This window comes from Maniola jurtina, chromosome 11, assembly GCF_905333055.1.
Source record: "Maniola jurtina chromosome 11, ilManJurt1.1, whole genome shotgun sequence".
NCBI lineage: Eukaryota > Metazoa > Arthropoda > Insecta > Lepidoptera > Nymphalidae > Maniola > Maniola jurtina.
In genome coordinates, this window is record NC_060039.1 from 12605051 (window position 1) to 12620933 (window position 15883).

The 15883-nt window shown below is 36.4% G+C and overlaps 2 protein-coding genes and 1 long non-coding RNA gene across 4 annotated transcripts in view; 1 reads left to right on the forward strand and 2 right to left on the reverse strand.

The window, feature by feature from the left end:
- Positions 1–15883, forward strand: part of LOC123869436 (kinesin-like protein CG14535) — a 460509-nt gene that overhangs the window by 355789 nt on the left and 88837 nt on the right. The gene's annotated exons all lie outside the window — the stretch shown is intronic.
- LOC123869459 lies at positions 367–5402 on the reverse strand. The gene is made up of 2 exons (XR_006796894.1): positions 5370–5402; positions 367–686 (listed from the first exon to the last, which is right to left on the reverse strand). It is a non-coding gene; the product is annotated as an uncharacterized LOC123869459 (long non-coding RNA).
- Positions 10905–14206, reverse strand: LOC123869453 (ubiquinone biosynthesis O-methyltransferase-like). The gene is made up of 6 exons (XM_045912380.1): positions 14123–14206; positions 13455–13625; positions 13187–13301; positions 12214–12348; positions 11612–11882; positions 10905–11034 (listed from the first exon to the last, which is right to left on the reverse strand). The coding sequence occupies exons 1-6, from the start codon at positions 14176–14178 to the stop codon at positions 10916–10918; spliced, it is 867 nt and encodes a 288-aa protein (XP_045768336.1). The 5' UTR covers positions 14179–14206; the 3' UTR covers positions 10905–10915.

The window sequence follows — 15883 nt, forward strand, 5'->3', positions numbered from 1 at the left end:
CCTCGCGACACTACTGAACAAACACACTGCGGCGATTCCGCACTGCGTAATCTATCAGCTGAGACTTCCAGCCTCATTCGAAATACAACCCAAACTATTCAAAGCCAGAAAATGGATATGTGTGATATCCACCAATATTTTCGTTGCTCCACATACATACCATAGCATTGGTGGAAACGGGTTTAACGAAGCTATGTTTTAAATGGAGGGGTGTGTGCTATGGATGAGAGCTACGGATGGGAGCTATTGATATGAGCTATGGATGGGTGCTACGGATAGGTGAGTGGTGTAGCCCCGAGATCTGTCCCTACCATCGATGCATCGCTTCGCATCTACCTCGCACTGTTACCTCGCGGCGGAGCATCGATAGCACATCTTACCCGCTCCGCTACACCACTAGCATTAGTGGAAACGGTCACATAGTTTCGTAGCTTTGGACCTCCTCACAGCATAGCTGCAAAGGACATACCTAGGCGGTCCCATAATGAATTGGCCTAGCTATGAAATAGTCAACAAAATGAGATGAAACCAATTTTATTTTTCTATATAATCTCCACTAATATAAACACACTTTTGACTTCTGAGGACTAACATCTCTAAACCTTCATAAAAGTGACTTCAATTTTTGTCTTCAAAATGACTAAAGTCGGCCGCCTGCAACTCTTCATCGTTTGAAAATTTCCTTCCTCTTGTTGTATCATGCTTTTATTTCAAGAGAGAGACCACCGACAATAATGACACAGACAATAGACAATATATAACATTCTGCTTAAGTGACTTTACACGATAGTAATGGTGACTTTATACAACATCTCCCTTTTTAAATAAATAAATTATTACAATTTTTTAGTTGACATTTTAAGAAGTTGAACACTATGACATGACATGACATTATTGAGTAAATTGCTAATTAGTTAATTACAAAAAGACAATTTTTTACATAGGTACATAATATAATAGTTTAAGTTTTACATATAAAAGTATAAGTTTTAAATTACATTTAAAGTTACATTTAGTTAAAAAGTTACAAATCATATTTCATAGGTAATTTAATTTCTCTACCAGATCTAGTCACATACTTGTAAAATTCCTTAGGTTTATGAACTGAATCCATGAATGAATCTGTAAATGAATCATGGTCTGCTTCCACCTGTCTCTCGCTTGGTTCCTCTTCCCTTTGACTAATTTGGGTTTCAGAAGCATTGGATGGCACCTCGGAATCGAACTTGTGACAACTTTCATTGGACGTGAACCTTATCTGTACTCTATTTCTCCTGTACCTATTACCTTTACTGTCTTCTATTATGTATGACCTCTGACACTTTAACCTTTCTTTAACAATAGCAGGAAGCCAGTCTGAATTAGGATTCTTTTTAAAAGTGACATGATCACCAGGTTGTAAAAGTGGTAATGGTTTTTTATTTCTATTGTAATAACTTCTACTTTGTGCTCGGTCTTTATCAAAACTTTTTTTATAATCACTGAAGGTGACTACTTTAGGTTTAAGCTTTTTATTAGTGACTGGTATATGCATTCTTAGATTTCTGGACATTAATAACTGAGCTGGAGATGGAAAATTTGCTTTAGGTGTATTTCTATACTGTAATAAAGCCATGTATGGATCTTTATTAGACTCCAAACATTTTTTTAATAAATTTTTCATAATTTTGACAGAACTTTCAGCTTGACCGTTAGACTTTGGGTGGTATGGACTTGTAAGTTTATGTTCAATATCCCAATTATATAGAAATGATTTAAACTCTGCTGAATTATAAGGTGGACCACCATCGGAAACCAGGGAGACTGGTATCCCGTGGCGTGCAAAAATAGATTTTAACTGTATTATTATGTTAGAAGCTGTATATCTACTGTTCAGCATTGCTAATTCAATAAATTTTGAATAATAATCTGTGACAACTAAATAAGTTTTGTTATTAAAATGCATTAAATCAATACCTACTTGCTGCCATGGAAATTTGCTTATATTATAGCTTTGCAATGGCTCTGACTGATTATTAGGCTTAAATTTAGCACAAATAGAACATTGATCAACTAAATTCTTTATATCTGCACTCATGTTTGGCCAAAAAATAATATTTCTAGCAAGACTTAGACACTTATTAATGCCTTGATGACCTTCATGGACTTTCGTTAACATTTCATTTTGCATTGACTTTGGAATAATTAATCTATCATTTTTAAACAATAAATCATTAATGACATGAATTTCCGCCTGAATATTCCAGTATGACTTCAATAAAGGATCTACTTGATTTTTACTAGTAGGCCATCCATCCTGACAGTACTTTTTTAACATTTGCAATTGACTATCTAATTTAGTAGCTTGTAAAATTTTATTTTTGTATTCTTCACTTATAGCCAAGTTAGAATATATTGCATTTACATGATATGACAAATCTGACTCATAATTTGGAATATAATTTTCTTTTAAAGCTGCCCTAGACAATGTGTCTGATATGTACATTTCTTTACCGGGCACATGAATTACATTTAAATCATAAGCCTGTAAAGCAAGCATCATTCTTTGTAGACGTGCTGGTACATCGTGCAAAGGTTTTTTAAATAAATAGACTAAGGGTTTGTGATCTGTATGTACAGTGACCTTATTGCCATAGACATATTGGTGAAATTTTTCACAACCAAATTGAATAGCGAATAATTCTTTTTCTATTTGAGCGTATCTTTCTTGAGTTGTAGTTAGAGTTTTAGAACTGTAGGCTATAGGCTGTTTATTTTGCATGAGCACTGCTCCTAATGCTTTCTTTGATGAATCGACTGACAAGACTATAGGTATATTTGGGTTGTAATGAGCTAAGACAGGTGCATTTGTGATTGCATTTTTTAAAGATTGGAAACTTTTTTCACAATTTTCATCCCAGACCCAGACTGAGTCTTTTTTTAGAAGATTTCTTAAAACTTGGGTTTTTTCCGACATGTTTTGAATGAAAGGACCTAAATAATTTATCATACCTAAGACTCTTTGTAGTTCTTTGACATTAGTTGGGGTAGGCATGTTGACAATAGCCTTGACTTTTTCCTGATCGACCTTAGCACCTTCTTTACTAAAGACATAGCCTAAAAAACATACTTCTTTGACTGAAAATTTGCATTTATCTTTATTTAATTTTAAATTGACTTCTCTTGCTCTCTGCATGACTTTATATAATCTTTTGTTATGAATTTCTTCTGTTTCCCCATATACTAGAATATCATCGACAAAAACTAAGACTCCTTCGAGATCAGCAAAAATTTCTGTCATTACTCGATGAAAAATTTCTGACGCAGCATTAATACCATAAGGTAATCTTAAATAACGATAACGACCATAAGGTGTTTGAAATGTGCAAAGATCTGAGCTCGCACTATCTAGTTTCAGCATCCAAAAGCCAGAAAAAGCATCAAGATGTGAAAAATAAGAAGCACCTTTTAATATTGACCTAATTTCATCTATACTTTTAAGAGGATAATGTTCTCTGATAATGTATTTATTTAAATTCCTAGGATCAAGACAAATTCTTAACTGACCTGACTTTTTGACAGTGACTACGACAGAATTTACCCATTCAGTAGGATGTGTGACTTTTTCTATGACGTTCATTTCCGACATGCGATCCAATTCTTCTTTTAATTTACTATATAATCCAAATGGAACTTTTCTGGGAGGATCAACGCATGGTACTGCATTGTCCTGAAGCTTCAAGCGACAAACAGGAGGTAGACATCCAAGACCCTGAAAAACATCATTAAATTCTTTTAATATTTGACTTTGAGACATTTTTTTATTGTTGATCGCAAAGACTCTTTTTAAGACACCTATATCAACACATGTAGGTAGACCTAAGACTGTAGAACAACTAATGTTAGCTATATAAAATGATATTCTTTGTTGACAACCATTAAAATTGCAAATTAAATCACATTGACCTAAAACTTCTATTGACGACCCATCAAAACCTTTTACATTGGCTTGAGACTTTTTAATTATTGACTGTGACAATTTTAATGTTTTAAATGTATTATATGACATGATATTTATATCAGCACCAGAATCTAATATACATTTGACTTGTACATTGTTTATAAACATGCTAAGATACCAAGACTTATTAGAATTTGAAGAATCACTGCAATTTTTCACCATTCCTATAAAAAATTGTTCACTGTTAGACATCTGTTCTGTAGAATTGACCGTTGACTGTAAATTTCTAATGTTATTTTTGTTAAAGTAGCAAAATTTTGAAAAATGATTGAGACGATTACACGAATTGCACTTAACTCCTTGAGCTGGGCATTTGAAGCGATGAAATTGACCACACCGTCCACAGGTTTTGTTATTGGCACTGCGCTGACTAAATGGACTCTGACTGCGTTGCCTTGACTTGACTTGACTATGTGACATACTTTGTTTATTTGAAGAACCTCTGGACCTTGACCTTGGTCTTTGCCTTTGTATGTGCATGACTGTGTCTGGACATTGTGTACTCTCAATTTTTTGAGCATTTTCTTGCGCCATTATGACGGTTTTTGCTAGTGTAAGTGTTCTTTCAAGAGTAGGGTTGTTTTCTTGCAGTAATCTTTGCTTCACATTAATCAATTTGGAACTCATGTTCGCTATAAAGATGTCTCTGATTAATGAGTCTTTTAGCTCTCCAAACTCACATTTATTTGCTTTGTTCTGCAAGTCAGTGATGAAACAATCAATAGTTTCCTCATCTTTTTGGACCCTCGTGAAAAATGAATGACGTGTCATCGTTAGGCTTTTTTGTGGCTCAAAGTGATTGTCAAATTTGTTTTTTACTCCCGATAATGTTATCTTCTCTAAATCCAAGTTAAAAGAATTGTAAATCTCCACGCCTTTTTCACCGACAGTGTGTAGCAATATGGCTATTTTACGTTTTTCGGACGCAGCTTCCAGGTTTGTGGCGAGAAGGAACATTTGGAAACTCTGCCACCACTTCTTCCACTCCACTGCATTGCTCTGGCTATCAGCCTTCGAGACGACAAGTTTGGGAACATTATTAAAAATGTTTGATGTCGAACACGTGTCGTTTGCCGACATGACTTGAGGAGTTTTTTCTGTGTTGGGCATTTTGTGTCTAAATTGTTTTAAACTGTAAGTTATTTATTTAACTTTTACGACTGACTTACTGATTTTCCACAAAATCTTGGTACTTTTTAGCAGTTTGACTATTCATTTTAATTTTAATTTTTATAATTCTGACACCATGTTGTATCATGCTTTTATTTCAAGAGAGAGACCACCGACAATAATGACACAGACAATAGACAATATATAACATTCTGCTTAAGTGACTTTACACGATAGTAATGGTGACTTTATACAACACCTCTTAAGCCCCGCTTTAAATTTGGGAACAAATTATAGTCTGAGGGGGCCAGGCCTGGACTATACGGTGGATGTTCCAGTTCCGTGAACCCGCATTCACAAACTGCAGCCTTCGGAACACCGGCAGTGTGAACGGGTGCGTTGTCGTGGAGCAACAGGATGCTTTAAGACAACTTGCCTCTGCGCTTCTCCTTAATCGTGTCTCGCAGTTCATATAGTAATGAAGCATAATATTCGCCGTTCACGATTGTATTACGTTTTTTAAATTCTACCATCAAAATCCCTTGAGAATCCCAATAGATTGTACACAAGATATTTTTGGTGGATTTTTGCACCTTTGCCTTTCTAGATGGCTTTTCACCCTTGTAACACCATTCCATTGACTCGCGCTTGCTTTCTGGATCATGATATAAGACCATAGTTTCATCACCAGTAAGTAGCCCCTCGATTACATTCTTTGGGTTTTCGTCCCAAAGTCCTAAAAACTCGGTTGCACAGCGCACTCGCTCCTGTCTTTGGACAGCTGAAAGAAGTTTCGGAACTCATCTTGCACTAACTTTTTTCATACGAAGATGGTCATGGATTGCACAATGGATGGTACTTATAGAGAGCCTAAGTCTAGCTGCAATTACTCTAATCTTCAAACGGCGGTCACTTAAAACCTCCTCTTCGATTACAGCAATAGTTTCAGGAGAGAACACTTTCACCGGTCGACCGTCATGGCCGAAGCCTTCGACCGTTTCTCTCCCGAAGCTAAACTCTTTCACCCAGTTTCTTACTGTGCTATACAAGGGGAAAGACTCCTTGTACACATCATCTAATCGTTCTTTTATTTGGGCGGGAGATAAGTCTTCATTAAACGGAAACTTGTGACGCTTCGATATTCGGTTTTCGACATTTCCAAAAAACACGCGAATCTTGATGTTCAAACCACTGCTGAGCTGAGACTACGCTTTTCATGTCAATGCATTTTAGTATATAAAGTAACACGATAAACGTACTGTCCGATATAACATAACATGTATCGATATGTTGGTTAGAACTATATCAGGCCAATTCATTTTGGGACCGCCCACGTACTTATCTGGTAGAAAACAGCTTTAGGCTTTAAAGTAGAGCCTTAGGCTTTATCTGTGTATACAGTATTTGCATTAAAGTTGTATGTTTATGGCTCCCTCGCGACACTACTGAACAAATACACTGCGGCGATTCCGCACTGCGTAACCCATCGGCTGAGACCCTCAGCTTCACTCCACATAAAACCCGAAATATTTAGAATCAGAGTTTCGAAATACAACCCAAACTATTCAGAGCCAGAGTGTAAGTTTTGAGAAAAGAATACTCTTAATCGTTAATTTAACACAGTTCGAAACTCAGTCAGTTTGTATGAAAAACTAGAGATCAGTTAGGTGTTCTGCGTATTTTTGTATACGTAGGTACTTATAGTTAAACATTTTTCACACTGATTGTACTTGGCCTGCAGAGCTTTTAAAATATTGAGTTCTGCTCTCCTTCCAACTTAGGTCATGTTCACTTATCACAGTTAACCGTAAAAAAACACGTTTCAAGTCTGGATCTACGTTTACATGTTGCGCTAGGCTGCTAGGGAATAGGACGTTCCTCGCTCGCGGGCGACAGTTTGACAAATGCCCCGTAGTCGGCACCGTGCCGCATTGCGTAGGCACTGCATGCGAAGTCACTTCGCGATCACTCTATCGCGATACCTACCTCTATACTCTAACCACGGAAAGAATTTAGTATAGGGCTCTCTCTGTTACGTAATCTCATACAAAAGACAGAGACGAAGTTAACCATTTTGAGTCACCAACCAATCACAAAGATGTTTTCAAAAAACGTACGAAATTCAATTCTGAAACATAGTTTTGTTTCGTTTGCTCGTCCACTGAGATTAACGTCTCTGTCATTTGTATGGGATTAAGTAACAGAGAAAGCCCTATATTAACTTCTCTCCGTGGACAAAGTTACTTGTGTTAAACTAGACATACAGATATACAGGCTTGGTAATAATAATGATCGAATGAATGAATGAATACACATTATATATACCAATACAATATAGGAAACAAACCGAAAAACACAATTCTGAGAGTAAACCCGTGCTCAGTAGTGAGCTGGAGATGGGTTCATGATAATACTAAGGTGTTATATACAGGATATGTTCTCCGAAACCAGGACCTCAGAAATCATGTGGGATTAACTCCTTAAGCCGCCTGTGAAATGATAAACAAAATTAATAAGTGTTAATCGTTACCATTAAAACCATATCCAATTACATATATAACAGGACAATCGGCGCTTTAAATGTATTCAGTAATATCTATTTACGACACCATTATTATAATTATATTAAGCGCCATATTAATGCCGCAATTATGGCTTCAACAAACAAAACGCGAAACGTGGGGCGATGCAACGGAAAATTGTCTAACGCTGCTCCTGGACGTTTGATACAAGGATCTGTATAAAGGTGGTATTTTTAGAGTTCCATACCAGAAGCCAGACAAGGGACCCTATCACTAAGCCTTCGCTGTCAGTCCATCTGCCCGTCCGTCTATCTGTCAGCGGGCTGTATTTATCTCATAAACCGTAATAGATATAGAGTTGAAATTTTCACAGAGATTGTATTTCTATTGCCGCTATAACAAAACATAGTAAAAACCGAGATGGCGAATTTCGAAATGGCCGGCATGCAAATTAAAAATAAATAAAAGTATGTAGTAATCTTGTATGATGGTACGGAATCCTTCGTGTGCGAACCCAACTCGAACTTGACAGGTTTTATTTTTATTCGAAGCAAGTAAGCCTGACTGCGATCTCAACCTATCATAGTAACAGCACGGCTTTATCGGTTTTACGATTCGTACACCTTTACGCGCGCTGTCAGTGAGAGTTCCTAACGTGAAGTTTCCTTCACGCTTTGTGTTTGTTTAAACCTTCAGGCATAATATCGGCCGTATAACGACCGCATATTTGTATGGACAATAAACATTATGGGGTATGATGATGGGCACCATATTTTTGCAACGAAATTGAATATGAATGTATTTCGTACATGTATTCCTTCATGCGACAAACAGCGCGGATCAAAAGCCAGATTCGCACATTTTCATACACCTGATGCATGTGTTGTAGGAAAAGTATGAAAAACGGATTTAAAAATAATTCCTTGAACATAATACATTCACGGGCTCAGTGAAACAAAGATGGACAAACCCAGAAAAGGAAAGAGAATAAGTAAATGTTAACATGTAGCAGATAATAATATCTTCCAAAAGACTTGAAATGCGTTAATTATACAGAGGTGGCGTGGCTCAAAAACCACGTTAATTTCAAACCTCCTGTCGAAGACTAATATAATAGATATCCTTGCTTGGAACAGCCTTAAGAGGGCTCTCTCCGTCACTCGTTTCATACAATCGTAGTTCCAATTTCATTTGAATATTAAGCAACCAAAGTCCATGAAATTTTGCAGACATATTCTAGAAACTAATATCTATGTCTGTGGTTTTCCAGATTTCTGTTAAAATATTCGGTTTCAAAGTTACGCGGTCTTAAAAATTTTCATACAAATCTTTGAGCCCCTGTAATTTTAAAACTACATATTTTTAGAAAAATCTAAAACACCACAGACACAGATATTAGTTTCTAGAATATGTCTGCAAAATTTCATGGACTTTGGTTGCTCAATATTCAAATGAAATTGGAACTACGATTGTATGAAACGAGTGACGGAGAGAGCCCTGTTAATTTCATTGAGTCACAAACTATTGAATTACTGAAGCTTTAAGTTTAACTTTTTTACCGATATCACACACATTTGACACAAGCTTTGAAGACACATTTATCGATTATTCTTTTCCAGAAATTATATGAAATTTCTGAACACAACAACCACAAACCCTTGAGTTACTGAAGCTTTAAGTTTGTCATTTTTACCGATATCACACACATTTGACACAAGCTTTAAAGTCACATTTACCGATATGTTTTCCAGTAATTTTATAAAACTTCTGAACTTAGCAAAGTGTCCGCAACTGAGTAGGTACATGGCGCAGTGCGAGCAATATCGTTGAAGCCATCTGTGAAAACTGTTTTCATGCGGCCCTGATTAAAAGCCGCGGGCGAGCGCTTCACAAAGATGACTCTGCGTCCCCCGCGCACTACATGGGATTTTGTAACTGAAAAGTTTTTACTGTTAGACGCGTCTTTTTTCTGAGGTTGACAATAAGGTGCGACGCACACCTGCAGAGTGAAGTCGAGCTGAGGTGCGGCTTCTTTTTTTATGCCATTACAAGCTAGCTCTTGACTGCGATCTCACCTGGTGGTAAGTGATGATGTAGATACTTATCGGTTCCTACAGAGCATAGTTTCTACGCGAAATCGCTTGGTGGTACGGCTTTGCTGGTACAATGATAACTAGCCAGGGCCAAAGCCCCCACCAGACAATTAGTTATTTTTAGGGTTTGTATGTAATTCTGTACCTAAAGTGCAAAACTGGACCTTATTAATATCTGGTCGAGAATTGTGATCAAATACTAAACGTAAGTATAGAAACGAACTACTATTTCTGTGCGTCATATCTGAACTTTAAATAGCTCTCATGTACAACCGACAATTGTGCAGTTAGTGCAATTGTGAACAAAGACATCGAAATGTGTGTATAATGTATAATTAAAAAACATTTAAAAAATACCTAGCCTAATGAAAACTACCCCTATAAATATACTGTTGAATCTACGCAAATAACTTCTCCAGGTAGGTGGTAGGGTTTCATGTCATTTTGTTTAGTTTAATGAGAACTCACTCGCCATATTTGCTTTGTGTCATATCAAAAGAAAGACTAAAAACTAAATAATAATAAGTCAATGGGACCGAAATCGTACTTTTGTCATAACAGTTGACAATATAGTGAGTTAATTTTCAAAATTTATGCACTATAGATAGGTACTTAGATAGAGACATCAAACAATACATTCCTAAGCGATTCACAGAAAACTCGGTGCGTTTGATTTATACGTTCAAATTCAGTCGCCCCTCCTTAGTTCCTCACCCCTGAGAATTTGCGCAGTAAATCTCAGCGCAGTAGCGCGACAAAAATATCATTATGTAAATTCAGAAAGAAATAAAAACCACGCTCTGTGGGAATAGGCGCGGTCTAGCGAAACTTTAAACCGCTTTACACTGTAGGCTCGGTCGTACCATAGTATAATAGTGCAGATTTCAGCAAACTGGTAGTGCGATTCAGGTTTGCGTGTTCTTCTTGTACTTCAACTATAAGGTACTGGTGCTGCCACCTAGTGTCGTCCTAGTAGCCCAGCTAGAAGTCGCGGGCATAATCTACTACAAAATAATCAAGAAAACCACTTGTGAAACAATAAAAAATATTTAACTTCTGATAATTTAGGTAGGGCCAGAGACAAAGCTAGGACTCCACCCGTCCATAGTTGCTTACACTGGCAGGTGCAAACCTAGGTATGTCGCTGTTTGTACGTGAGAGGGTAGATCCATGACTAGAAGTCATAAACTTTATGACTTTGATTTCACAGCCTCGATAGCAAAGAAGCAATTCGTATGTTTAGTCCATTCCCAATACTTCGCCAATGGATAATAAACGTAGCCTTTTGTTGACTCCACGAAACAGTCATCTGAAATAATAGAGAACAGAAATTGTTTCACTGAGGGTTTTATTTGTAGGCCATTACGTAGGAATACTGTTAAAACGAGACAGCATCAGACACTGACCTAAATCTGTCTTGTTTTAACTGAAAGTTAAGTCTAAACAAAGTCAATTATAGGTACGCTGTATAGATCTAATCCTTAGTCTCCGATTTCATTTCCCGTTTGCGCCAGTCAGGCATTGTTAGAGATCAACTAAATGCCTTTTTTTTGTGAGGAAATATTTTATTATTATAATACCGACTAAAACTCTAACGAAGTTCCAGCCTACCGCTGACGACGAAGCACAAAGGACTGGCAACTCCTTGTTACTCCTTTTTTTTTTTTTTTTTAATTCACTATAGGTAGGCGCTTGACCACAATCACACCTGATGGAAAGTGATGATGTGGTCTAAGATGGGACGCGTTTACCTAGAAGGTGCCTATTCACTCTTTCCGCCAGCATATGTCCGCCGAAACAGACATTACCTACCCTAGCTTAAAACCCTGGACACGCCCCTGATGCTGAGTATAAGTGGTAACTGATAATAACATTATCATACTTACTCATTTCTATCATGTATTTCAGCTCGTTTGGTTTGATGAACTTGTCAAATTCGTGGACACCCTTTGGAACAATTTTCAAAACATCTTCATAGACAAATATTATAAAGAACTGTGCGAGTCTTGTTCTGTTTATGGTGGTGAAGAATAGCTTTGCTCCTGGTTTTGCGGTACGCGCACATGACTCCACGAACAGTTCCTGATTGGCGACATGGTCTATAACTTCTGATGCCACGACAACGTCGTATTTCTCAGGATATTCCTTAGAATATTCCTGAAAAAAAAAAATATGTATCCATACTATCCATATCCATACTAATATTATAAATGCGAAAGTGTGTCTGTCTGTCTGTCTGCTACCTTTCCACGGCCCAACAGTTTGACCGACACTGACGAAATTTGGTACAAGATTAGCTTATATCCCGGGGACGGACATAGGCTTTTTATCCCGGAAAATCAAAGAGTTCCCACGGGATTCCCAAAAACCCATCCGCTTAACCGATTTGTATGAAAGGTACCGAGCATGGGTTCGAGACAAGCGAGGGTTCTTTGGTTCTTTTTTTGACTGAGATCAAAGATTTTTCCTACTGTCATCATAATCTCACCTCTATTGTAGTCCAAATATATGCAGGCAAGTTATTTTCCAAGCGCTTGTTCTTAAAGCGATTTTGTGTTGCATTTTCAATGGCTGCTTCGCTGGGGTCTATTCCAGTAACTTCAGCCCCAAGCATAGCCAACGCCTAAAAATGTATATAAAAAGGTATACTAGCCAGTTATAAATTTGTATTTTATTTCACGTTTTCAAAAATCATTAGTCTGTGTGGTTAGTATGAGATTTTATATCTCAACAACGTTGATAGCATTCGAGCGTGAAAATACAATTACGTCAGAAAATGGGCATAAAGGCCCTAAAGCTTATTTTTTAACCCCCGACCCAAAAAGAGGGGTGTTATAAGTTTGACGTGTGTATCTGTGTATCTGTGTATCTGTCTGTGGCATCGTAGCGCCTAAACGAATGAACCAATTTTAATTTACTTTTTTTTGTTTGAAAGGTGGCTTGATCGAGAGTGTTCTTAGCTATAATCCAAAAAAATTGGTGCAGCCGTTTAAGAGTTATCAGCTCTTTTCTAGTTTTCTTGTAGAGAAGAAGGTTACATAACCGTTAGTTTCATAATATTATGTCAATTGACAAATGTCAAGCTGTCAAGATGGACGTTGCCTAGATACATAATTATTTATTTGAAAATAATGTTTTGGAAAATTGAGATACTTTGGATCGTAGGCGCGGAATAGTCCAAGAAAACCGGTTCAGCCGTTTGAAAGTTATCAGGTCTTTTCGGTCTTTTCTAGTTACTGTAACCTTCACTTGTCGGGGGTGTTATAAATTTTTAATTTACACTTGTTTAAAGTACAACTGATTTGAATTTAGATTTTCCGCTTTAATCTATGGGCGAACCAAAGCTTTTAAGTCTTTGTCGCTCGAATTCTATCAACGTTGGTGTGATATGAAATCTTGTACTAAGGCTACTTGATCTACGTCTTGTTTTCTCTTTAGATATTATGACACCCACACCTTACCTCTGAGAGAAATCCTCCCCCACATCCGACGTCAAGGATTTTCTTTCCTTTCAGACAATTAGAGAATTTTTCACCAGGCGGTACATCTACTAGACTGTCTCTTATATAAGGCACTCTACAAAGTCAACCGTTACATAATAATTATTGTTATTTACTAAAATGTAGAAGCGAAGGCTAATTAACTTTATAACCATTTTTTGGTTAAAAACAGATTTTAAGAAAAGGACCCTAAAAAATTGGTCTAAATTTGAAAAAAATTGGTTTTTACCGAATATAGTTCAAACGATAAAGCGCTTTAAATGTGCCTTGAGGATCCCAAAACGATGTTGGTATTTTTTTATTGACTTGGTAAAAATCTTTTGGGTCGATCGTTGAGTGAGTACATCTCCTAGAAATGAAATTAATACTGGTTGAAGAGCCAGCAGCTGGAACCCTACATCTGGAAACAAATTAGGTTAATCAAAAAAAAAATTTATATTTGTGATAGGTTTTTTGTAAGATTTATTTCTAAGGTTTTCTCCACGTTGAATTAAATTTTGAAAATCCTGTGGAAATTTTGATTGTCTCTAATAAAAAGTAGCCCATGTCCGTTTCCGAAAATGCAAACAATCTCTGTTCCAAAAAGTAAACTGCAATTTTCGTCAGAATCGAGTAAACTGTTGGGCCATAAAAAGGTAGACGACAGACAGACAGATGGGCATACTTTCACATTTATAATATTTGTATGGATTTGTTATCTTCATCGTCATATTTAGTATCCAAAAAATATTAAAATGCAACAAAAAAACACATACAAAACAATAAATTTCTTATAAAATCAATCAACAATGGTACATAAATTAAAAGAACTTGATGTACATAGAAAGATTCATTGAATAAAAAATACATGAATTCTTAAAGTAAAATTTAAAAGGCCAAAAATATGTATCCACTTACCTAAATATAGTTTTAGTACGACGAATATTTAAGTAGTAAAAGAACTTTGCAGTCATCTTTGCTATCTGAGGGCACAGTGTAATATAAAACTACCTAAATAGAAATCAAATAAGTAATTAAAGATAAATATGTGTTTGATCGCGCTTCGTTTGTATTAACATAGTAATTAAGATAAAATGTCGCTAGTTAGATAACGTTAGGTGTAGGTCTAGGATCTTTCTATTTATAAATACATAGTACATACATACATAAACTGCTAAAATCACAACCCTTCTTTTTGGCTTTGCCACAGTCGGGTAAAAAGAAGTCTACAAATCACACCTAATTTACGTTATATTAAAAAAATTTCAAAAGAAAAATAAAACCGACTTCAAAAACCAAAAACACTAAAAAGTAGAAAATAATTTTTGTTTAGCTACACATGTAATGTATCTAGGTATGAAGTCGAGCGAGCATATTAAAACAAAATTAGAAATCCAAGAGTGAAGCTCGCCCGACTTCATACCTAGGTACATTACATGTGTAGCTAAACAAAAATTATTTTCTACTTTTTAGTGTTTTTGAAGTCGGTTTTATTTTTCTTTTGAAAATTTTTTATTTCACAATTTTTAGTGGCCCCACTGTACTATAATATGCTATGCCCAGTTAAAACCCTACTGTTTACTAAGCTATTACAGTGATCGCGAGCAATTTGCTCTTATCCATTGAGGAGTTCTGTTCTCCATCTCCGAAGATATTCATCAGATCTTCACTAAATTTATATGGGACCACCTGCACAGTATACCCTTTCAAACAAAAAAAAAAAATTTCCAAATCGGTCCAGGGGTCTTTGAGTAATCGGGGAACATACATAAAAAAAAAAAAAAAGATCCTGACGAATTGAGAACCTCCTCCTTTTTTGGAAGTCGGTTAAAAATGGACGGACGGATGAACGGACGGACGGAGGAAACCTGCATGCCTGAAAATTCTCCATAATGTTCTTAAAGGTATGTGAAGTGTGTGTGTGTGTGTGTGTGTGTGTGTCTTCTCCCTCCCTCCCAGTGTCACTACTTCGCACTAGATTTCAACATGGGGTTATTCAAGGGCGGCTTTCAGGGATGAATCAATAACTTCCTGAAAAGCCACAAATGTTCATGGACGACTCACTTAATAGCAGGTGACATTGTATTGTGAGGAACAAAGTTCTTAATTCAAATTACATTACATCCCTAAAGGCGTAATGAATTTCAGTACATTACAACCCAGCTAAGTCATAGGAATGTTATGACGTACTTTGTCTTTAGATAACAGGTCTTTAATATACAAACATCGGTCAAGTGCGAGTCAAACTCACACGGTGTTCCGTACAATCCTATAAAATATCCTGTCTCAGCGAATGTCTACATCATTTAATAGCTACGTAGCTCCATGCCCAGCCAGATCCGTCCAGTAGTTTGAGCTGTCCGTTGGTAGATCAGTTAGTCAATCACCTTATCCTTTTATATATTTAAATTAGTATTGGTAAATTAGTAATTATTATTAATTAGTAATTACCACAGATTTAAAAGACTGGAGTTCTGTGGTAATTACCATAATAAAATGCTAAATAAAAAGGCGGTTAAATGCGAGTCGGACTTGCACATGAAGGGTTCCGTACCATCGTATTATGTACTTTTTATTTTGTTTTAATATCTTAAATTTCATTCAGCCATTTTGAAATTTTTATTAGGCACTTGTTGTTATAGCGGCAAATGAAATACACACTCTGTACGAATTTCCTAC

What these genes read in the sequence shown, in the direction of transcription:
- LOC123869453 (XM_045912380.1), bottom strand. Translation starts at nt 14,178, where the DNA reads ATGACTGCAAAGTTCTTTTACTACTTAAATATTCGTCGTACTAAAACT. An exon ending in GGGGAGGATTTCTCTCAGAG is followed by an intron (nt 12,349 to 13,186) that starts GTAAGGTGTGGG and finishes ATACATTTTTAG; the next exon opens with GCGTTGGCTATGCTTGGGGC. An exon ending in GAAATACATGATAGAAATGA is followed by an intron (nt 11,035 to 11,611) that starts GTAAGTATGATA and finishes CTATTATTTCAG; the next exon opens with ATGACTGTTTCGTGGAGTCA.